This window comes from Strix uralensis, chromosome 7 (assembly GCF_047716275.1).
Source record: "Strix uralensis isolate ZFMK-TIS-50842 chromosome 7, bStrUra1, whole genome shotgun sequence".
Classification (NCBI taxonomy): domain Eukaryota; kingdom Metazoa; phylum Chordata; class Aves; order Strigiformes; family Strigidae; genus Strix; species Strix uralensis.
The window spans coordinates 11951495-11975334 of record NC_133978.1 but is presented as its reverse complement, the minus strand read 5'-3'; the positions used below and the strand labels follow the sequence as shown (position 1 = coordinate 11975334).

The window sequence follows — 23840 nt, the reverse complement described above, 5'->3', positions numbered from 1 at the left end:
CAGTGCCCATCAAGTTTCTTTAATTACCTCCTAGCCATTCGTTACACCCAGATGTCAGGATACAGTTTTCAAGCTCTGGTATAAGCAGCATAAACAGCAAAGAATAAATGTTAACTGAGCTCAGCGTGACTTTCACATTCCTTCAAAAAGCTTCCTTTTTTCCAATTTCCCCCACACACTGTCGCTGAAACATGGGGGAGTATTTAAAAAATGAAATCTCTATTTTTCAGGCCTGAGAGGCAGAAAACCAGCCTACCTACACTATTGACTTCAGAAATACAATTTTTCATTATTCCCCATTTTTTACATCATGAACTAAGGCTCTTACAGTCCTGAGATCCTTGTATTTTAGTACCACACTTTTACAGGAAGAGTTCATCTGTTTGGAAGGATCAACAGTGCAAATAAAACTGACAAAACAAAAAACTTGTTCAAACACTTTTTTATTAGTTAAAAAAAATATTTCTGCCATACCTAGAGATCCCAAGTGCAAGTGCAGATGGACAAGAGACATGAATCAGTGAGTCCGACCAAAACACGCAAAGCGAGCGGGTCGGGAGGTGGGGAGGGAGACACGCACCCCAGTACATGCCTACGCTTTACTTACAATCAGAGGAGTCTGGCTTACATATATGGTATGATTGATTTATGAGGCAAACGAAAGACTACAGAGCTGAGTGTAGTTAGTCTATGGAGCGCAGGATTTTCCTGTTGTAGTGTCAGCTAATATTTCCATGTATGCTCTTGGAATGCTCTCTTTTGAGCTAGAAGTCCCTAAGTTGACTAGGTGCCTTAATTTTCACCCTGTGAGAGAAGACAGACAGGAAAACAGTTAAATATTTCCAGTGGAAAACATATACAAATAAAATTAGGAGAAAAATCAATGCTGGTAGTCACCACATAAAACCCCATATAAACAGGTACAAAACAATAAGGACCGTATGTGGTGCAGAAAATAAATGAATTATCCATTCCTTCTGGGAACCAGACACAGTCCTGCTGTAACTCAGACCTCCAAGGAAAACAAGAGTGTGATTTCCCATGTGGCTGAAGTTGAGCTAACGTGGGGCTGGGCTGCCACCAGCCGCAGTGTTCTGCTTTCTGCTGCTGGGTCTGCCTCCCACCCCACCACGCAGCTTGGCATTAGCACCTGTGCAGCCATGAAGTCAGTTGCATTAGCAGGGCTCATTTCTGGGACTTGCACCAGGGGGGGCGATGGCTGGCAAAGGGTGGTGGGTGCAAGCTGCGACTTTTGGGAGCTTCAGGTACCATGAAAACGTCCGAGCATCAGCGAAGCTGAAAACTGGGGATTTTGGGTGCATGCAGTACTGTAGGGATTGTAGAGTGGGCAGGCAAAGGCCTTAGGATTGAAATCGTAAAGGAAATACCACGTGACAAGCGTTTGTTCCTTTAAAGCATCCATGATGGACAATAAGAGATTGTCCTCCCCTGTTCAAGAGCTGAAACTGGCCCAGAGACTGGCATTTGATCCAGGGCTTCAAAAAGACATTTTTGAATGTAGAATAGCTCAAAAATTAAAAGAACTAATTTAAATATAGAAAAATATATTTTAAAAATCTAACTTGTTATCTAAAAATCTATAGAAAAATTTAACTTGTTATCTAAAGCTCTTCTGAAGCATGGCTGCAACAGGCAAAAAGCTATTCCATGTGATGATAACACCATAGGAAAGCGTTAACTATTACATGTGCATTTACAGCCCCGAATCAGCTCGGATCAGGCAGCAGTTTACAATCTGTCACTCATGGCAAATTCTTGGTCCCAAAAAAGGAAGTGGCAAAAGCGAGAACCGATGAGCTCAGGTTTTTGTCAAATAATTCATGAAAGTGGAAATACTGATGCGCTCCATGTGCAGCAGATTGATAACCACAGAAAGCAAAGGGGAGAGTGTCCTGGGGAAAACCAGTAGCCCAGAAAATGCCCACATGCAGTCTTGAGAGCCCAGGGGCCATGGGGAAGTCAGGGCCGTGGCATCAGCTTACCTCTCCGCCGCCGCCTGTGCTTGCTGCCGGGGCCCCCTCTCCTGCCGCCCCCGGCTGCTCCGGCGGCTGCGGCACAGCCAGGTCCTCCTGCCAAGTCACAAGCGAGATATTGTCCTTATTGCCACATGCAGAGTCATTGCCCTAATCTTAGACAGACTATTTGAGCAGACTGCACGAAATGGGTTTGAACATTACGCACGCCAATACACTACTTGGTTTCATAGATGGCAAATATTGCTCGAAATCCATTTTTTGTGCAACTTATCAGAACAGATGTCTATGAAAAAGCAACTCAATTTCTTACAGCCTGGTTTAGGATCTTTTTCATAAAGAAAATCAGTTTTTTTCTGAAGTTTTCTTTCCTGTCACCGAGACCAGAGTTTTCACTCCTTCAGTGTGAATAAACTTCGGAGGAACAAATAAATTTACCTAGTGTAAGACAGATTATGCCTAGCCTTTCCCCACATTATCTTACTTACCCTAAACACTCATTGCATAGACTAATTTCAGATATAGCAGTATTGTGGTGGCGTTAATGTCACGCCTCAGATAAAATGTCATTACCAAACGATAAGCTTTTCTTTGTGTTTGAAGTCCAAGCCTTTTCCTAAGCACCTTGGGCTCTTTTAGCCACTTGCTCACATCTTTCAGCTTCCTATTCAGAGTCAAAGATAACAGATTTTAGGCACGATTTGGCCACATGGGTAGACAAAAATCCTGACCATACTGGATGAGCACGAGGGATGTACAGAAAGCAGAAATGCACTTCTTCAGTCACTAAGAGCAGGAGAAAGCAGAAATAGCAGGATCTGTATAGTCCAGCCCCAAATCACCAGGGAACTCTGTTAAAATTACAAAGCTTTGCTGTTCTCTTTGAACACACATACCCAGCAGTATCCCTGAATTTTTACTCTCTTTTCCCACATGAAGTCAGGGCCACCATAGAAGGAACCTGAGACACACATATTACATAAAAGTACACGGAAGGGAGATATATAATTTGATTTTCAATATTTTGGAAACACAAGGCCGCCGCTTTCACTGGTGCCACTGTTGATGTAATGCGAATCAAATGTCCCTATGAAACCTACTGTAAGCAGAACTTTATGCTCCATGTGTTTTGGAGGACTCCACTCTTCATTTTCGTGTGTGTCCTTATTTTCCTGTCCAATCACAACTATTCTTACCAGTAGGAGAACACGCCTGCTGCTTTTGGGACTGAATTAAGGAAGAAGAGGTGATGTGAAATAAAAAGGAAAAAATAGACATCTTTCACAGAGTTACATAGACATAAGGTAGATCCCATGAAAATTTAAACTGGAACTTGGACTTCAGATCCATTTTTGGCAGTAGGGGGAGTCGGGAGATGGAAGCACTGAAACCTGGTTGTCCTGCCATAGGGTTCTTGCTCTCCATGCAAGCTACCATAAGAGATCGATCCACCAAAGAAAGAAAGTGGCCAAAATACGAGCTCCAACCCAGTACCGATGTCTGTCACAGCTCCAGGTATTCCCTTCACCTCCCTGCTGAGAGTCAATTATTTTGTTTATAGAGAGCACCATGCACTGGGGGTGTTCCTATATGAAAAGCACAGTGTGGGTTTTTTTCCCCCTTAATTTGCATAGTATTGTTGGCTAAAGTGATTCTTGCTAGTATCAGCCTGATATGTGTTAAGTAAGCCCAGATAACCTAATGACATCAAATTGAGCACACCATGGAGACCAGTTTCTGGTCTCCAGTTCCTGGCGCAGCCTGGACCTGAGGCTGCTTGGGAGAGGCCACCGCTCTGATGGAGCCACTTAGCCACAGCCTTTCCAAAACAAGTGAACTCTCCTGTTGTCAGCAAACAGAGCTCACTACTCCGAATTTATGGGGTCTGATATGGCCTCAGGATCCAGTCTGGAGCTTTAAAACAGTTTACATGCATATAGAGCCATATAAAAAGGACACCTTATAACTCAACAGTGCACATTAAGTCAAAGTGGATAAATAGTCTTAAATTTTATTTTGAAGCTTTACAAACAGAGTTTTTTGACTGTTAGGTGGAAAGAAAAGAAACCTGCAATGCAAGCCAATGACAATAGCTGCAGCAGCAGGTACTATGTAGGTTTTTTGCAGGCAGGGTTACCAGCTGCTGTGTGAAACCATGAAGGTGAATCAAAGGTGACTGCCTAAGGTGCTGAGCTGAGTTGTGAAAACTGGGGGACAGCTCGTAAGAACACAAGGACAAATGCAGTGCACCCCACCTTCCTACAGGGCATGACCACCGGGAGCTCAGCTATGGTAGAAGTGGAAACAGTCATGGAAAAGGGGACCCCTTCCTCAGGACCATCCTCATGACACCACATCCAAGAGCGATGGGTGGGCTGAAGAATCCCTGTTCAGCTATTGTGCTGCTTATTATAGCCTTTAAATTGTGCTCTCTGCCAAGACTCTGCTCCAGGATAAAAGTGACTCATCCATCTATTTTTAGAAAGGGAAGCAACCATGTTTCTGGAGAGTGTTTCTAAACTGTGATGGAGGAACCAGCACAATTGCAGGATGAAGAAGTGTCAAGCCATGTTAGGGACATCGCCTCACAGCCTTTTTCTCACGCGCTTCCCACCCTGCCCATAACATTGAGCATGAGATGAGGAAGGGCTGCATTCTTCAGCTGGGCGTTAGCTGGCTGGGGATTTTGGTGACTAGTCAGGAAAACAATCTACAGAGGACAACCGTGTGATGTAAGGGTCTTCACTTTGGACAAAGGCCCAGAACTTCCTGGGTACCAACCCCAGCTGTAACACTGACTCCCAGTGTGATGCTGGGCAAGAAAACAAGGGTGAAAATTCACCTTCTCTGGAAGACAGCAAGAACTTTGCCAGTCCTTTCAGTGTTCATCTCATTAAAAGGGATAAAATGTTCTAAGGGAAAGGCATGTTGCAACCATGAAGTAATTAGTAATGCTCCTCCTGCTCTGAAGTGACAGGGAGATTTTTTTTCCCCTTCAGAAATTACATATGGTCTTAGAAAAAGTATTTAAATCAAAACAAAAACTAATTTAGTTTGCTATGGTCTGTTTTCTTTCTTTTTTTTTTTTTGATTTTGGGGGGGGGGTAGTTGTTGAATCTTTTTGGCTAGAGAAGAGAGAAAAATGAAGTAGTTTAACATAATAGTTAAGTGAAACACAAGACCTTAGAATTCATTACAGGAATACTATACAAGTTTTAAAATATTTATATATATATAAATATATTTGTATATAGAATATATACACTATAGTAGATGTATATATATAAAATACAATATTTCACTGTTTATGAAACAGTTACATATTCAGATATCACTAGTGAAAAACTCAACAAATTAGGACCTGCCATTTATAAAATTATTCCTGTGCAATGTTAAGAGGTCTTCAATAGAGCATACTACAGGCTTCTGGGTTCAGATATTTTAATACATTTTTTAAAACAAATTTTAGAAGTCTACAGATTTTGAAGAAAGATTTAATTACAATTTGATTCTTCAGATTTCTCTGTCTCACAGGTTCTATGAAATTCCCCTTTTCAGCTCAGTGACTGCGTTGGCTGAGTCCATACATGAAATGGAATTTATATTGTTATCCATATTATGTTATAGACCAGTGGGTTTTTTCGCCATCCCCAAAAATTCTGAGATAAACAACCTTATCAGGATTATCTTCCTTCTCTAACAGAGAAAGCATGCAGAGTCTAAATGTTGGATGCTGGAATATTACTCATCAAAAACTCCACAAATTCAGTGGCAAGCAAGATTTCTGGTTTTAGTATTATTATTATTTTAAGGCTGTAAACCCAGAGAGGTTCACTGACAACCTAGTCTGCTGCAAACTTAACAGCCCTCAATGGGACATCAATTGCATAAGGCAAAATGTTCAGCCTCCTGTAGCGCCCTTGACCTTGGGTGTTGGAGGAAAAGCAATGTTACTTGGCAGTATCCCCAAACCACTCCCTTGTCAACCCTCAGGCAACCTGACAGGTCCTATGGACAGGCTGTCCTGGATGGGTTTCAGGCTGAATGTGCTCAGAGTGATGCTCACAGCTCTGACTAAGAGGTCAACCCATGATTAAAGTGAGTGGATCCACTGGCAGGACAGACAGATGGGTGTGTGGGATTCCTGTCTTACCCTACAAATCCAGGTGGAATCTAGGGGTAGCTTTGCTTTCATCCAGCTCACAGACAGACTCTCTTAGAGTTTCCTGGTGCTGTGTATACAAATAACACATATTTACATTATTATCCTACAGGATTACTGGGGCACAGACTTCAGCCATGGAGCACACAGAGTCTTGTAGACTTTAAGGTTTCACCAGTGCCACTAACTCAGCTATTCTGCGTGTGAAAAATATGTGCCTGGGTGCACTAATGAGACTGAGAGGGAAGCACAGAAGTGTCTGCACGCAGAGTACCCCACTCCACACTGCTTTTGCAGTGTCCCCTGCTCCATGTGATGCTGAAGGATACCACTGGGATGCATCACTGCATCAATGAAGTACAATGAAGCTTGAATACAAAGGGGAAGAGTTTCAACTATTTATTCTACTTAATTGTAAGGTAGTTAGGCTGTTGATTTCCCTGCTCCTCCTGCTTAGCAGCTCTGCACTCGGTTGCCTCTCAGATGCCTTTGGTTGCTCTCTCCTAGTGGCACTCGCCCTGCCCAAACTAACTTAAACAGGGAGGTCACTCATTGGTTTCTGCTTCTAATTCCTTCGGTGCGACTGTCTTGGCGTCGTTGGCATTGCAGGGTTTAAGTGAACAGAATTAAGGCCATGAACATCAACTGTTCGTATTCAGAATGTGCAGTTGTTATGAAAGCTGTAAGCTGTGGAATTGGTGCAGTACACGTGCGCTAGATCAAGCGCAGACAGCGATGATGTGATCCAATGAATGCGCCCAGTGGTTGCACATAACTGACAACTGCTCAAATAATTAATGGAGTGAAATAAAAAAAAAGATCAAACTCAATTCAAAATGACAAGAGCCATGAACTGACAAGCAAAATGTATAAAAACTGACAGGGCAAATAGATCTAAAGGGAAAATCTAGGTGGAGGGTGTAGGGAAGCATCAGGTACTGGGGAAATTCTTCCAGTCCCCGAGGGACATTTTGTGAGTGTGTGTGCGCTTGTTCCCAACCACGTGGTGTCTGCAATGCAGCAAGCTTTGTGCTGTGTCATGCAGATGAAGAATTAATCCTCTTCTAAAACAGGGATATTTAGTGGGTGGTTATCTCACTGAAATCCCTTAATGTCTACCCCAGGGACAGACAGACAAAGCACATTACTGATGGGTCTGATTCCTTTGCATATCAGAAAAAATGTGGAGGGTTTATAGTCTTTTAACGTACATATTTTTTAGTTAATACCTAAAAACTCCTCCAAATCAGTCAATACTTTCTTGCACTCTGTTGGCAATGACCAGGTCTGTACCAAAGCCCTACTAGGCAATGCCAATGCTACTCGAGGTTGCTCTCATCTGGTGCTTGGCACCCCTCCACAGGCATAGAGCTATTTCAGCCCTGTTTCATTCTGCGTGGCTCCAAGTGCTCCCACCGAGGACAGAAAGGAGCAGCAGGCTGCCAGCAGCCCCACGTGTGTTCACATTTCAGTGCCTGCCATGTTCTGCGAAGGGCTGAATTCTTCCTCATGGCCAAAGTCACATCTGATACACCCACAGAGCTCAACCACCCCGTGGCTGTCACCCTGAGCAAAACTTAATCCAGAATCCTTAGAGTTCCCCACTCCTTGCTAGCATGTACCCACTACTGATCCCAGCTGTCAAATGCATAGACTAAATGTCAACAAGCTGTCTGTAATTGATCTTAACACTGAGAACGCTGAGCTGGGGACATGCCTCCTAGGCCACTCTGCTCCCCAGATTCGAGTCACCCCATAGCACTGCTCAGTGCCATACATTCACACAGATCCCCTGGGGCTTTGAACAAGCCCTCTATAAAGTCATCAGGGAACAACACTGGAAATAGTTGGAAACAGATATAAGATGTTAAAAACTATTCTTTGCAATTAGAAAGAAGGCAGCACAAACAAGTCTCAGGACTGGATGTAACAGAGCTCTCAAACTTCAGGGGCCGAAACGCTTGTGTATAATTCCAGTATTGCAAGATTATAACAGAAGGCATTTATTTTTTAAACATCTAGCTGCTATACCTTATCACTCTTCTTAGTGTATCTCCCCTGGGTCTCTCACATGCATTACAGTGCCTGGTGTGGCTCTTGGCAGCCTCTGGCTGTATTTCCATTAGCAAATTGTGTAGCACAATAGGAACAGATCTGGAGAGCAAACAGCTGGTGCTGAGGGCCCAGCACAAACCCTCCACTCCTTTCAGGGCCGTCCCTCCAGAGCAGCTCTGGCTCCATGGAAATTCACCATTAGCAGTTGGGATGCACTCGCTGTGCATATAGAGCTCAATCTTCTGTGCAATCACTATCCAAAAGCTAGCTAGCAGATGCAACTGAAGTATGGTGAGTGATGGTGACTACAAGATTTACACTCCTAGTCTAAGATGAACTAAACCAGTAGATGATCCCTTTCTTTCACAGAAACAAAAATTTTTCCTGAATTTCTTTCTCCTGTGACCTCTTTTGCCTTGTTTTTCTCCTCCCGTTTCCATTCTGCTGGCCACCTCTGTTATTTGGCATGACACCATGATACTGTATCCAAAGCAGCTTCCTGTCTCCCTCATTTAGTCTGCCCTTTGCCATGTGACACATCCCACTTTTTTATTTCTTGATCAATCCCCATTTTAACTCTAAGCAGGCAGACATCAGTGGAGGATGCCAGAATGACAGTTCAGATGCTTAATTCTTTAACCCTCTGGAAAACTCACAGCTTTTGTATATTGCCTGCAGTCTGCATAACACAGAACCGTTACTAGCATGAAGGAATTGCTAATTTTCTAAGGGACTACCCACACAAGGATGGAAACAGGTAACGTCGACTGGTTTGAGCTCTGAAATTAACACCTGTAAGTTGTAGCTTGTCAGTCTTTAAAGGGGGGGCTCTCACTTAGGATGAAAGGGGAAGAGGACTGCTGCTGCTCAGTCCTTGCCAGAAGGGGAGACAGTTCGGTATCTGCAGGACGGATTCCTACTGTCAGCAAATTCTTAGCTCTCCTGGGTCAACCACCTCACTCCTGGTCAGTCAAAAGGCAGGAGGGGGTAGTCTGGCCCCACACAATTAGGAATCACTGTTTCCACTCCTGCAGCCTAATTGCTGTTCCCTGTGGGAATAGAGATTAATCTTATCCCAAGGGCTTAGCAGAATTTCTGTATCGGCCCTTTTCACATGCTTTCAGGAGGGCATTTTGCGTCACTCCTAGCTGCTGTTCTCGTCTTTTGTTAGGCTATTCTCTCAGGATTTATATGGTGTGTAGAAGTTTTGTTTCACATCACAATGTGTTTACGTGCAGGTCAGGAAATTCATCAGCCAACTGTCTGAACAATTAAAACAATTTTGGCCAGCCTCGCTTGGCTTTGATTCTGGGTTTGGGTTTGCTGTGACTCATCTAGATCATGTCGCTATCAACACTCTGAAGAGGGGAAACGCAGCTGGGCTTACCAAAGAGCTGCCACATGTTACCCTCCTGTACTGTACAAATGGTTGCGCTTTGTTACCACCTGATGAAAGCATCTTCTCTAATGATCAACTTTGTCTTCATGTAGGGAGATGTTCTGCTCCTTCACATGCCCCTTAATCCCCTCACCTGAAGCAACCCAGTTTGTCAAATTAGGCTGGAGAACAGAAGATGCCTTGTCTGAATCTGGCTTAATCCGTGCACGGTTTGGGTCACACGGCCTTTATCAACAAGCGCTTGGTGGTCGTCAAAACCAGGACAAAGCAGAGCAGGAGGGTCAGGCTCTCTGCTGGGCCAGGGCTTTGCCTGAATTGCTGCTGCCCTCTGCTGCCTGTGGAGCTGCCGGGCCCGGGGCCAAGGCCAAGGCCAAGGCCGCCTGTCGCAAGGGCACGGCCAGTGTGCGGGCAAGTGCTGAGCTCCCGCTCCTCCACAGCCCGCACACCCCTCAGCTCCGACTCTGGCCTGGTGCTCGCTGCAGTCTGGCCACATTTCTACTCAAGTTCCCCGGGAAAAATGCTTCTCTACATTCATAAGAAAATGGCAAGCCAGACTCTTGCCAGCAGTCTCACTGACAGGACAAGAGGCAATGGGCACAAATTGACTAACGTGTCCATCTGAAGACAAGAAAACACTTCTTTTTTTCCTGTGAGGGTGGTCAAACACTGGCACAGGCTGCCCAGGGATACTGTGGAGATACTCAAAACCCAACTGGAGACAGTCCTGAGAAACCTACTTTCATTGACTCTAAGGGGGTTGGACTAGATGACCTCAAGTAGTTCCTTCCAAAAAAAATGTTTCTGTGATTATATTAGGCATTATACAATAATATTAAGCATTATATAAAAGCATCAACTGTAAAAGTTTGCAGATATTTTAAGTGTAAACCAAAGACAACTCTTCTGTCCTGCACATCACCAAAGAAGCAAACATACCTTTTTTACAACTCCTGTAGTGGCCACAATGGTCTCTGCTCCTTCTACAGTCTTGTTTGCCACTGTATTCACACTGGCTACTACAGCTTCTCCCACCACATTGGCCTGCTCTTTGGTCTTCTCAGCAACTGGGATTTCAACAAAAGCAGAAAGTCAATGAGCTAGACACTGCCAAAAGGCTGCCAAATTCACTGAGAGAATAAAACCATTGCATCAAGGTAAGAGAAGAAATCAGCCCTGGTATAGTCGTTATTTGTATTTTTTATATGAGATCACGTCTGAATTTAGATCATGTGTGTGAGGGGTTTGTCTGACTCAAAATGCTGCTCAGAGAGCAGCACTGCAGCCTGTCAGTCTTTGTGGGCAACTGGAAAATGAAAAACTCACTGTAAGATACTAAGCAACAACTGTGCAAATAAGGTATTTTGCATTGCAGACTGTGTATGACCTCTCTCTGGATACCTTCTGTTTGATTTAGTATATCTGGGTAGAAGAAAAAGTAATCATCGTCAAATTCTCCAGGGAAAAGATCCATTCATCTCTTTTCAAGGCAGTCCATACAGCTGCCCTGCCTTGGAGTCTGGGATACCTAGAAGGATCCCTTAGGGTCCCTGACTCTGTGACTGCCTGACAGGAGTCTCCCAATGACCACAGTTTTGGCCCAGCAGGATCTGATGCAAGTAAATCCCCTCTACATGCCAGGCAGAGCTCTTGACATGGTGAAATGCCTAAATTGTTGTGAATCATCCAAGCCAGCCAAGTAACATTTGTTAGGTTTTTTTGACCTGCTCTGCTGATTAAATATTTTCTCCCATTCACGTGCACTGCAAATGCCAGACCCTGACCCATCGCTCCTGGCAAGCATCCTCCATTCATCAAACGAAAGATCACACAGGTCAGTGGTGTCCCCCAGAGACCTTCCATTTGGCAGGAGCGATAGCCTTATCAAGAGGCCCAGCAGCACATCACAGATTTCCACATCTCTCTCAGGGCTGTGCTCTTACCTGAGGTCACACTTTGCACTACGCCTTCCTTGGTTTTGGTACCTGTGAAAGGAAAAACACGGTCCGTGAATGCTACCTGGCAAAGAACCCCTGGGTTTCTGGACATGGATGGCTTTCTGTTCTTACGAGGTGCAGCGGGGAGCTGTGGTGCTGCTGGCACCTCCTGTTAAGACAGAAGCCATTTGTAGAGGTGGCAGAGGGACCAGCTTCCTTGCCCAATAAAGTCAATGAGTACCTTTGTGTCAGCAGTTGGATAACTTCAACCACAAATTGTCTGGAAATGCCTAGACCTGAAAAATCTTGATTATACCATGCTGAAGTATAAAAAATTGTCCCTGGAATATTTCCAGAATGAAAAGAACAGTCAAGTGAAGGCAAATCAATGTTAAGCTAATTGTAAAAATGAATGTATACTAAGTCACCTGGTAAAATCTCACCTACTTCAGTCTTTCAAGACAAGGAGGCACATCCGTGACACTCTCCTGCCTTTCAGCAGGATACTTGGCTGCAGTGGTCATTTAAAGCTTCATGCTATACCTCTAACAAAGACTCTGGAGAAACTTGAGGCTGAATTTACAGAACAACCACCCACCTACTACATACCTACTTACTAGATTCACATTTCAGTGCCTCAGCCTAGGCTGTAAGTGCCTGCTCACAGCGATACACAGAATGCAAATGTTTTTATCTCAGATTATGAAAGTACACCATATGCAGGCAGAAAAGCTAACAGGATATGAGGGCATTCAGTCTGCAACACAAGTAGCCCTTAAGGAGTAATTAATCTCTGTGGTTTTCCTCCAAGCTTGAAGTGACCTGCTATACATCCTTTCTGTTTGTATACTGCAGCATGTATGTTAAATCATGTAGTAGATGGGCAGCCCCCACAGTAACTAGATCCTTTTTCACATTACAAAAATAAAGCATCAAATTTATCTCTGTTGGAAGTTAAATAAACACGTGTCAAAATGTTCCACTGGACCCACTTGACTGTATTTTGAAAATGATCTGCACCTATACAGGTTCTTTTCAAGTTTCCCATACTGATAAAACAAAAGGATTTTATAGCCAACTGTCAAAATGACAGAAATAGAGAACCAGGCAGGTCTTTAACTCCAGAGGTACGGGAGCATCCATGGGTGTGGTGGGAGAACTCAGCTACAAACCACATCTTGTTCTCATGAACAGCCTGAAAAGCAAAACAGGTGCAGTGCCCTGATAACAACAGATCCAGCCCAGCTCCATTCTGCCTCATACATGTTATGTATTATTGAAAGCAATTCTCAATTGTTGATTTATTTTGGTTGCCTGGGGCAGAACAAAGCTGTTCTACTACAGTATGCCCCCAACATTTCACTCCACCCTCCCGAACTGTGTTAAAACCGAAGACATGGAATCTTCGTACTTTAAATTTGTTACTGCTGTAAACTGCAGTTACTAATGATGCACATGATACATGTGCACTGCTGTAAACTGAATTTAATAATGATGCCCATGATAAACAAATGTGTACAGAAGCAGAGCAGTGAGAAGATGCAAGTCTTAAGCCATGAACGTGAGCTCCTGAACGGGCCAAATGCACACAGTTCAATTCAGATGCCATCCTGCTTCACTTTCCCTCCTGGTGCATTCCAATAAAAGTCTGCCACAATATTGATTTGATGTACAAGATCTTCTCAGATCAGACACAGATGTTCAAGCTTTGCCCTTCTTTGCTGTTTTTTGGTCACAAAGCAGCTGTTAGGTAAGCAAAGTATATAACTTGCTGTACTAGCCTTGCATACGTTTCAGTAGTGCAGTAAACATGCTTAGTGAGACAAGAGCTGTACTTCTGTATATTTTTTTACCAGACTTTGATTTAAGATGACTATCTGGGCTTGATTCTTTTGCAGGGGGAGGGGAGTGGGTGGGTGCCATATTTTCTGATGGAAAATAGTTCCAGAAAGGAAGGATGGAGGTAGAAGAAAAACACCCAAATCCATTTTGCAACAGAAGCGATAGCATTGGAAAGTGCCACCGCTGCAGCCTGGGGAGAGCTTGCCTCATCTTCCTAACCCAGTCTCCTGACCACACCCAGTGACTCAGGCTCAGCATCCATTATGCACCACATGAAATCTGACCTTCCGGCACATACCCTTGCCAGCAACCCGCATCTGTTGAATCAGAAAGCAATCACCTGATGCTCAATCTCATTTCGCTCATTAGTCCTTGCCTGCAGCTTTTGTACATTGAATTAAAAGTTCATCCTGCCTCTTCTGAGTGCTGTGAGTCATCTGTAAGAGCTTTGGTATCCCAAGGGTGCAACCGAGTTGGTGGAGCACTGTGCAGTGGGAAAAGGTTTATAGTAGAAAAGGATAGTATGATGTGATATAAGTCCTGCAGGAATTTGTGCTGGAGTCACTTCATTTAAGCAGAGTTTGGTGCGTTGGGTCTTTCTGCGACATGCATGGTCAAAAGCCATTCTGGAAAACTAGAAATGCATTCTTTGTTGAGGCTTTATGAGTTATAGTATTAAACCATACTAATGGCTTCATACTCAATCCTTTGATGCAGCTTTGCATTAACTTTGTTAATTAACCAGCATAATTTATCCCCCTATTTAAAACAAATAAAAAAGACAGCCCACTGAGTCAACTGCTGGATACACATTAACTGCAAGGATCCACTACCACTTCAGTATACCCAGCCACTGTTACCATTTGGAGAGCAGACGGTGATTTTACCAAGTGCAAAGGTGGCCCGTGCTACAGGATTTCTCTCTCTTTTTGTGCATGGTCTCTTCCACCCTACACGTTTGGCAAGCCCTGCGGCGGGGCAGGAGCACGCCACACTCACGACCCCTGCGACCATGGCAGCATCTCTAACCAGCCCCACTATGAACCGCAGTGCAGTGTTAGCACAGGAGGGAGGCATCTCTGGCTCTGCTGAGGTTTGTGCAAACTGAACCTGTGTGGCTCAGAGGGGAGGGATCAGGCGGCCGCAGTGCCCTGAGGACACTGTCCACTCCAGGAAGATGCCTTTGAATGACCGTTATTCTTTTCTCCTGGGGCAGCAGCAAGTGACTCACCAGACATGGTGGTTGTGCCCAGTCATCTGGAATCCTCCTTGAAGAGTCAGCAATGAGTTAACACAAACCTGAATAAAAGTCATGGATCCACTTCATCCATCCTAGGCTTTGGGTTTTTTTCTTCCCTTTCCTGATGTTCTGAAAAGGCTCTCAAGGTTTTATAAAAGTATTATTTTCTCCTAGCATCCAAAAATTCAGGTTGCATCACATAACTCTATAGACCAAGCTGCTGGGATAAGGGTCTGTAAAGGAAGGAGCAGGGAAGGAACAGTTCAGGTGTCTGATTAACCCTTCATGTGGCACAGAGTGAGAAAAGGCAGCACAAACAACATACTAATCATTCCAGTTTTAATCAATATATTTGGCCTCCACCTTCTCTGCTTATTTAAAAATCAATTCTCTGAGCTAATCAGCATCTGGCCTTTACTTTTCCTGTCTGTGAAAGACTGAATTTTCCCCAAAGGGCTGAGCATCCCCCAGCGTGCAACAGGAACTGAATCAGCCTCAAGGCAAAGCACTATCCAGTGCATGACAGGGCAGGAATTGGCGGTATACCAACAAACCAAAACAAGAAAAATAAAAGGAGAAAGCACTTAATCTTCACCTTGGTCGTTATTTGATCCTCATTCAGAGATTTAGGTTTTAAGAAGGCTTTTAGAGAACTTTATTGAAAAGGTTAGAATCTCATGAGCAGATGCCATACCTCATGGCTGTCCAAAAAATGAAAATCAGGTCACAGTATGGATACGTAAAACATGAGTGAACAGAGCTGTGGGGAATTATGTATAAAATTTTGGAGTAACCCTTTCTCACATCACTCAAATCAGGAATAAGCTGGAGCAGTAGTGATGCCACAATTTGACACCTAGATGTGACGTTTTGCAGGCTGGTGTTTCAGTTACTGTGGTTAGTTTAATTGTTTACAGGGATGCTGTTTACCTTTTTTTCTTGCAAGTCAGCTTCAAGTTGAAATGTGAACTGTTACATATGTTCATTTACAGCACGCCAGCAGCTGAGTATTTAAAATTTTGGCATGAAGATATCAGAGCTGCTACACATAACATTCGTATTTCATTTGTACTGTACAAATATATATCTGTAGTTATTGTCAATAGAGCTGTTTTAAATATAGTAGCTACGTACAGCTGTGGATGTTGCAGCACGATAGCAGGAAGAGCCTGCATGTAAACTTTCCTACTAAAAAAAGCCCTCTCTCCCACATCGAGCAAACACAAAAAGCTGTGTGAGGTGCAGTGATCAGCAGTGAGGTAATCAGACTTGGGAACTTAAGACTTTGTAGATTTTATAGTACCTGGAATATCTGACCATCTAGCCATATAAGTGCACGTGCTACATAGTGAAGATAGAAGGTTTCAAGGGTGACCTTGAAAAGGGAGGTTTCTAAAACAGTGCATTAACTGTGAGAGGGGTCTCTAGGCAGGACATCAGATGTGCTGTTTTCCAGATCCTGTCCTTTGGGCAAAATGAGTTTGGACAGTTTGGACATCTCTTGTAAAGCAAGATTATTGCGTGAATGGGGAATGAAACAGGTCAGTGAACAAGAGAAGGATATCGGGATAAAACGGTATGTACGTGGGGAAACAGATGCATCCTGCAATCCCCACTTAATAACACTGCTGGCTCCTCTTGGGGACCTGCTCAGTATGTGTCTCGCAGCATGGAGGCGAGGCAGAGACCCACTGCTCAGATGCTTGGAGAGTGAGTGAGTCACCCTGCAACAATCACTGAATAGTCATAACAGAAACCTTCCACCTGGGCATCTGCTCCTTAACGTTGCATTAGTTCTGCCTCCCCTGAAGTAGTGGCTGTTTCTGTGTCTAGTTTACAGTTGGGGAAACTGAGGCACGGGGAGGATGTAGCACCCCAGGCTTACACAGCAACTATGTGACAGAGCTGAGGATGTTATCCAGACCTCCTGCCATTCACTCCCAAGCTTCAGCCACAATAGAATTTCCCCAGACTCTCAGAGACAATCTATGCAGCAGTTCATGCTCAAATGTAGACTGAAAATAGTTCTCTCTTACCTACATACATCACCCCTTCTTTAGTCTTCTCTGCAGCCTCCGTCACTCCCTGCTTGGTCTTTTCTGCAGCAGCCACCACACCTTCTTTAGCGATAGAGAAACCTTTCTTAAAGACATCCATTCTTGTTGCTTGCTAGGGTATTACCTGGATGATCTGAGTAACGGACAGTAGCAAAAAGCACCTAAAGACCAGGACTGCAATATGCAGCCTTACCCTCGGCAGATACTCGGTCTCTCTGCCAGTCTCTGCCTTTGCTCTTACTCCTCCGCTGGATGAAGGCAGTGTGGCAAACCTCACAGCCTTTGCCGGCTCTTATTGATGAAGTGTGCTGCAGTGTAGCCAATGCCTGTGAACAGCTGATACTTAAATATTAATGATATGGACCTGCTTGGGAAGATTTAAGAAGGGAGGGGGAGAGGAGGAGGATGACATTGGTAGGTAAGGGACTGCCTGGAAAATTTCCAGACAGATAAAGCTTTTAAAGTATGCTACAATGCTCACATGAGAGCATCCTTGAGTGAGAAGAGGGAGCCTTTTTATCTGAAGAGCCAAGTTCCTGAAAAGGCATCTCCCCAAGGCTGCAGCAGCAGGCAAACACAAGCTCTCCTGGGTTCCCAGAGGGTGGAGAACATGTAAAGCTGGTCACATTTGTAGCAAAAAAACAGGGTCAGGTTTCTCGGTCTGGCAGTTACCAGAATCCACCCTGCACAAAATGGTAAGAAGAACATTGTTTCTAGAAAATACTGAGAGAAAAAGAGAACCAGCTAAAGCTTGGTGCTCAAGTGAAGGAAGCTAGAAGTCCCACTTGCCATGTTTGTTAAGTCTGAAGGCTTTTAGTATAAATTATGGGGTTTGCTTGGCTGCACATCCCGTTACAACGGTCCGTTTCTGAAAAATCAGATGCCTGTTGGGGGAAATCCTGTTTCCTATTTGTTTCTCTGAGTTGCTGTAGACAGAGCTCTGCTCCGCCACTGCAGAGTGAGACAATGTTTTACACTGACGCCATCACTCACGTCGGAGGTCTGTGCTGCAGAGCACAGCGGGATGAGAAAATCATCCAGTGGAGAACTGGTTGGGGAAATCTTACACTTTGCATAGAGGATCCATCCAGTCTCAAGGCCTTGCTAGGAAAAAATACCAAAACATATGATTGTTAGTCACAGTTGGATACCCCAATGTGCTTAAACTCAAGCTAAATTGTTTTCTGAAGTACATCCTGAGGGGCCCAAATCAGCTATTGTCCCACTAGCAAACTGAAATTCAGTACAAGCATCTGTGAAAGCAACAAGGTGATTTATTTATTTATTTATTATTTTAAAATAGTGCCATACCTGAAACTACGGAAGCCACGGAGCATTGGCCTCTGAGCACATACCCTAACCATCTTTGTCTGCTTTTCCTTACCAGGCAAACAAAATATGAAATTCAGAGGTTTAACTGTGTTATGGAATGGTAGCACACTGTGATGTCATGAAGTGTAGTGGTCCATGAGCCACTGCTGCCACAAGTTATCAGCCTGGAAATGTCAGATGGGGAATGATTACACAGAAAAGAAAAAAGTCTGAACAAAAAATGGCATGTCTGTACATGCATGCAGACATGTACACAAACCCAGTGTTCCACCTTACTGTGGAACTAAGAATATTTCTTTAGTTTTGGGGAGTGGTTTTTTTCACTTCACACTGAAACAATTGAAAAACTGTTGATCTGGAAAATAACATACAGATTTCTTAATCTTTTTCTCACAAATAAGTCTCCTTACTTATAAATGAAGAACAAATTTCCATTTGAATGTAGAGAAGCCAAATCTCTGACAGACTAAAAACTTATAAATTGTTAATTTTAAAAAGTGCAAGATTCAGAGGAAGACCATCACAACACACCAATTATTATAGGAGCTCTCATTGTTCTAGACTGTTGCAACAAGGAGCAAAGAAAGGTTTTTCTTACCGTCTTTCAAATTTTCCTTTAGGTGGCTGATTGACCACTACCCAAAGTGGTCATTTCTGCTCCCAGGGTATTCTTAAATTAAGATATCTGTGCCTTATTGTGCCGTACAACCACTGGTTTAACCTAGTTGCTCTTGGAGGCAGTCACAAGACTCCCATTGCTTTCATCAGGCACAGGGCAGGAGTCTAGTGTTTACTACACATTTGATAAAAAGAGAATTTACCATCTTTGGGAATTGCTAGAGGGCCCATTTACTTTTTCACTAGGCTTTCAAAGACCATTAAAGCAGAGCACAGAGCTTTCAAGGGTTATAGGTTTTACTGGTATTTTCAGGAGAACGCCTAGGCTGATAAGGCTGAGTGAGAAGTGTATTTTGATTTTGTTAAGCTATTGTTCTGTCATTGTGATTTGTACAATTGAATTCTACATATTTTGCATTGCTATAAAAGGTAATAAATACATGAAATATCAAGCCATCCTGGGATATGAAACATGAATCATCACCAGATTGAATTAGCCAGTACTCGAGCTGGATACTCCTTTCCTGCCTTCTCCTCTCCCGATGACCTTCAGAAAGAGCTCACAAGAGGCATTTAAATGCCGTTGGATCCCTCCCAAGGCAGCAGGCAGTTTGCACAGGCATTGTTTTACCTTGGAACCTTTTTAGGAAAGCTCTGGACTCAAGACAACATCGTAGGTGATCTATATAGAGCAAGCATCAATAATGGCTCCTCAATGTTTAGCACCCTGTGGAAATAGCAGTACCCTATTTCTATTCTAGGCAGAGGATTCAGTCCTGATTTGTTGCTAATCCTGCTTCAGGTGAACATAACAACAGGAGTTAATATAAGCAACCTTGGCTTTCAGATTTTGTTAGGATCTCAACTTTGCATGATAAGTTTTTGCCTTGTATTAGATAACATAATCTCCAGCTAAAGAGAAATTCCTCCAGTGGACAATTCAGAGAACCCAAGGTCCTATCTCAGCTGGCAGCAACCTCATTTTCTCTGTTACCTACCCTGGGACACTGAGGAGAAGTCAGTTAAGCTAGACATTAAGTTCCCATATTTTTCTATTGAGCTTTATTCTTATCATTTCGTAAACAAATCCATATCTCACAAACATTTAGCTGATTTGTGTAATACCAAAAGAAAACCCTGTCTTGACTTGTGCAAAGACCCATCCAACCAAGTTGTTCACTTAAAGTCTGAATTCTGTCTGCTCAGGTTTGCCCATCAAGTCCCTTGCTGCATAACACCGTAGTTTCTTGAGGGTCTCTGAGAGATGCAGTTCCCCACTCCCATGTGCCTAAACCTCTCTCTGGGTGTTGGTGGCAGGCCTGTGCAATGCCTGCCAGCAATTCTGGAATATGGGCAAGTCAAGTCTAACTCAAGTCTACTTATTCCAAAAGCACAGACACAAGAGAAAGAAAAGAATGCAACGCAGAAATCAAGATTTCCTGTCCTCTCCTGTCTTTTTCTTTGTGTTTGAAACAGATTAAAACAGAATTTTACTTAATTTGTGTCTCTTCCCTCTGTAGTTTTCCCAGTTGCAAGTTACTCTGCACACAAAACCATAACCTTGTTGTTTAACAATGGACTTATGCTGGAGACTAACAGCTGACAAAGGCATCTTGCTGGATGAAAAGAGTGGGATTTGGTCATATTCTACTGAAGTATTTAAATGGTGTATGATGTTGTTTGAAAGACGGGCAAGGAAAAGAAAGACAGACTGCTTTTGTGGCTGGTAAATATCCTTTGTTTGGGAATTTTTTGTATGGAGAATAATATTAACATGAACAGGATCAAACCTTGCTCTATATAAACAGAAATCCTCTCTCTCTCCCTCCCTCTCTCTCCATTTATGAAAACTTCAAAACGCAGAAACCAGAACTGTCTCAGATCATTCATTTACATGCCATAACAAGACCAAGAAATTCTGTCTGACATCCTCTTGGAAAACAGTTTAGGACTTGAATCTCTGCATGCACGTTTGCATAGTTAATGAGTAATTTCCTCTGCCAGGGAGTGAGTAGCGTGAAGGCTGACGGACAAGCCATTTTTAAGACAAGCCGTTTTTAAGGCACACATACAGGGAGCAGAGTGCTGCCAGTACAGCAGTCTTTCATGACTGATCTCTGCCGTTGAATACCATTGACAGCTTTTGAGCAAACTAATAAAAATATAGTCAATGAAAATTCATCTTCCTCTGAAGGACAGACCACTGAAAAGAATCGCTTCCTAGCCCAGCAGCCCACTTCCTGACACTGTTCTCGCCGCACTGCCCTTCCCCAGAGCCGCTGCACACACACGTGTGTGCATTGGCAGCGGGCAGGGAATGAGACAGCGTTTTCCAGATCTAAAAACCAATGTCTAATGAGAAGTCATCCCCTTGCTGTGCAGCTATCAGTAAAACCATCCTATTCTTCCCAGACATAAAATCCTTTCAGTTATTCAGTCTGCTTCAGAGATTTGGAGCTGGGATATATGAATCTAAAGCAACATGCTTATTAAAATAACTCCATCTTGTCTTGGCTTTTAAAACATTTTTCCGAGGCTTTTTTTTTTTAAATACACAGATTCTGAATTTAAGTCTATAATTAAAAGCATTATGGAGTAGGCAGTGAATCGGGGAAGATACAAAAGAAACAAATAAAAAAATATTAATCTATTAATTGAAAAATTAATTTCTAAGGGCTGTTTCTCCAGAGAGACACCAACTGGAATAGTCAGCATGTTTGTTTTCCAAGTATGTACAAGCCATTTATCAAGCTTATTGTTTGGCACTGTTTGCTCTGTGGTGACCCACCTCCTATCCAACTGCAGCTGCAGGACTCTGACTCTAAACAAACAGAAAGGGGCCAAGATGAGATTTTACACCTCATGCAGATTATCCAGAAGACAGTGTTGGTATTTGGCAACTTGATTATGGAATTGCAAGTGGGACATTGAATTCTTGGGGTGGGCACCATTGGAGGGGGCTAAGAGCTGTGTTTAAAGGAAATGGTTATACTTACCAGGCAAGGCAAGGGTAGTCCTGGCAGTTATTTGCAAGATCCCAGGGCATACTGATGAATCTGGTGTAACTGGCAATATCAACTCTTTCAAGACTTGTTTGAAGTCTGAAGGCTAGTTTGAATAGTTTGAAGAAGTATTTATCAGAAATACTTGGGGAAAAAAAGTATTTTCATTAGTAAGGGCACAGGATAAAAAAGCCACTAATGACAGGGGACCAAGAGTAGAAGAATAATAACTGTCACCTATCAAATTTAGTTGCCAAAACAAAAAGCAAGTGGGGTGGGTTTTTTTGGCTAGCTGTTCTGAGAACTGCTAGAAACATCTGAGAAGTATCAGAGCAGCTCCAGAGCAACTCCGCACTGCTATTATCATGTCACTGACTGATGGGGTTTCAAGCATACTTTTGGAGTAACACTTATTTCCAAAACATTTCCCAAACTATGTTTTAAATTTGATTTATCTTGCACATTGCTTCCATTTCAGCAGGTAAGGTACACCAAGCCTACACCAGGCAACTGAAAAGTGAATAGATATCTATTGATGTTAGTGGGTGCACAGCTGCCTTTTTCATCTAGAAGGTACCCCCTAGGAGAGGCTGACCTCAGAAAGCAACAAGCAAATTGTTACAGCAAATGTCCTTGTATGTTTGTTTTCTGTGGTTCCATGCTGAGGCACCAGGTCAAGAAAAAAAAGAGGCAAAGTTGTGGTGTAACTTGTTCCCAAATAGGTACACTCCTTGTACCTGTTCTCTACAGATGTTAAAGCAAGAAAACTTACAACTCAGTCTGCCAATAAATCTAATGTTATGAACCAACAGTATAATCTGAATGTTATTCAGACACCCCACATACGAACAGCTATTAGACAGAAACCTTAACTAGTGTTTAGAAAGGAAGGTCCTTCGAATAATTCATGCCTTCCATGTGTACATGGCAGCATCCTATGCTATGCCCATCACAAGGAAAGAGATGACAGTCCCTGGTGTGCTCAATATTTTAACATCTTTCATAACTGCTACCAAAAAGTCATGCTAAATTATTAACTTGGAAATGGCTGAGCAATCTGTGCCTCCTGATTGCTGCGCTCACAGGCAGCACCATTACAAAGGCACAAAGAATGGGTTCTTGCACCTGAAGGAGCAGCAGATGTTCCAAGCCAGGAGAACAGCAGAGAAACATTGCCCCACCACTTGGGAGGTATCACATCCATGAAAAATAAAGATTTAATAGAAGAGTTAAAACTAAGTGGAAAGGTATATATTGAAAGACAAGTCCAAAGGGTTTGGAAGAAGGTCACAAGTGGGACAACTTCAATATCTGTAGTACAAAAGCACTTTTCTGCAAGACACAATCACAGAACAGTTCAGGTTATAAGCCTGTTGTTTGTTTTGTCTCATGTTTGTTTCAGTTCCTTCCCAGTAATGGGTCTTATTAAATAAACAAACATAATGCTTAGGTCACATCCAGCTACTTGTAAGAAAGGCACATTTGTATGTGAAACATGACACATAAAATATTCACACATTAACATCTGTTATAGTAGGATGCACACAATTCTGAAATAAAAGCAGGAGGAAGGAACAGAGAGAAATTTCTTATTTCTTTCAGTCTTCAGTCCAGAACTTGTGATTTAATCTCCCTGGAGAAGTGACTACAATAGCAGGAGCAGATTTTGCCCTTAGAATTATCAAAATCTCTCCCTACCTTGCCCCATGTGCCACTGTCATTGTCCTAGTGTTTAATTGCTCTTACACAGTGGTGTCTGTCACAGGTCAATAAGGGCATTTCTGCATTTTTCTAGGTTCTTCCATTAAGCATAATAGAAGGGCAATCAGAAGGAGAGGGGTGCAGATCCAACCAGTGATAAGGAGATGCAAATTCACAGCCTTTAATAAGAGCACCTTCCAAAATCCTAGAGAGATTTTATCCTCTATTTTTCATCTGGCATTGGAATGACTCCAGAAAAGCTTTACATTTAATGCTCTGCAGGATGTACTCAACTTTGGGCTGTGCGTCTCGTCATTCAAACTGAGAGAAGATCTAGCAATCCTGCACCAGCATTCCCACTTGTTTTCTCAGTGAAGCATTGTTCTCCCTCATTTTATTCTTAAAAATGCCAGAGTGCATCACCCTGTAAGACAGTGAGAAAGGAAATACAGTTTACGATAGCAACAAAACTAAAAGCAGCACCATCAAGTAAAGCAAAACCAG

At 43.0% G+C, this 23840-nt stretch overlaps 1 protein-coding gene across 1 annotated transcript; it reads right to left on the bottom strand.

Moving 5' to 3' along the window:
- Positions 1-427: 427 nt before the first annotated feature.
- Positions 428-16960, bottom strand: SNCG (synuclein gamma). The gene is made up of 5 exons (XM_074873981.1): positions 16663-16960; positions 11551-11592; positions 10547-10674; positions 2004-2090; positions 428-804 (listed from the first exon to the last, which is right to left on the bottom strand). Exons 1-5 carry the CDS (start codon positions 16781-16783, stop codon positions 793-795), a joined length of 390 nt encoding a protein of 129 aa, XP_074730082.1. The 5' UTR covers positions 16784-16960; the 3' UTR covers positions 428-792.
- Between the last annotated feature and the right edge of the window lie 6880 nt (positions 16961-23840).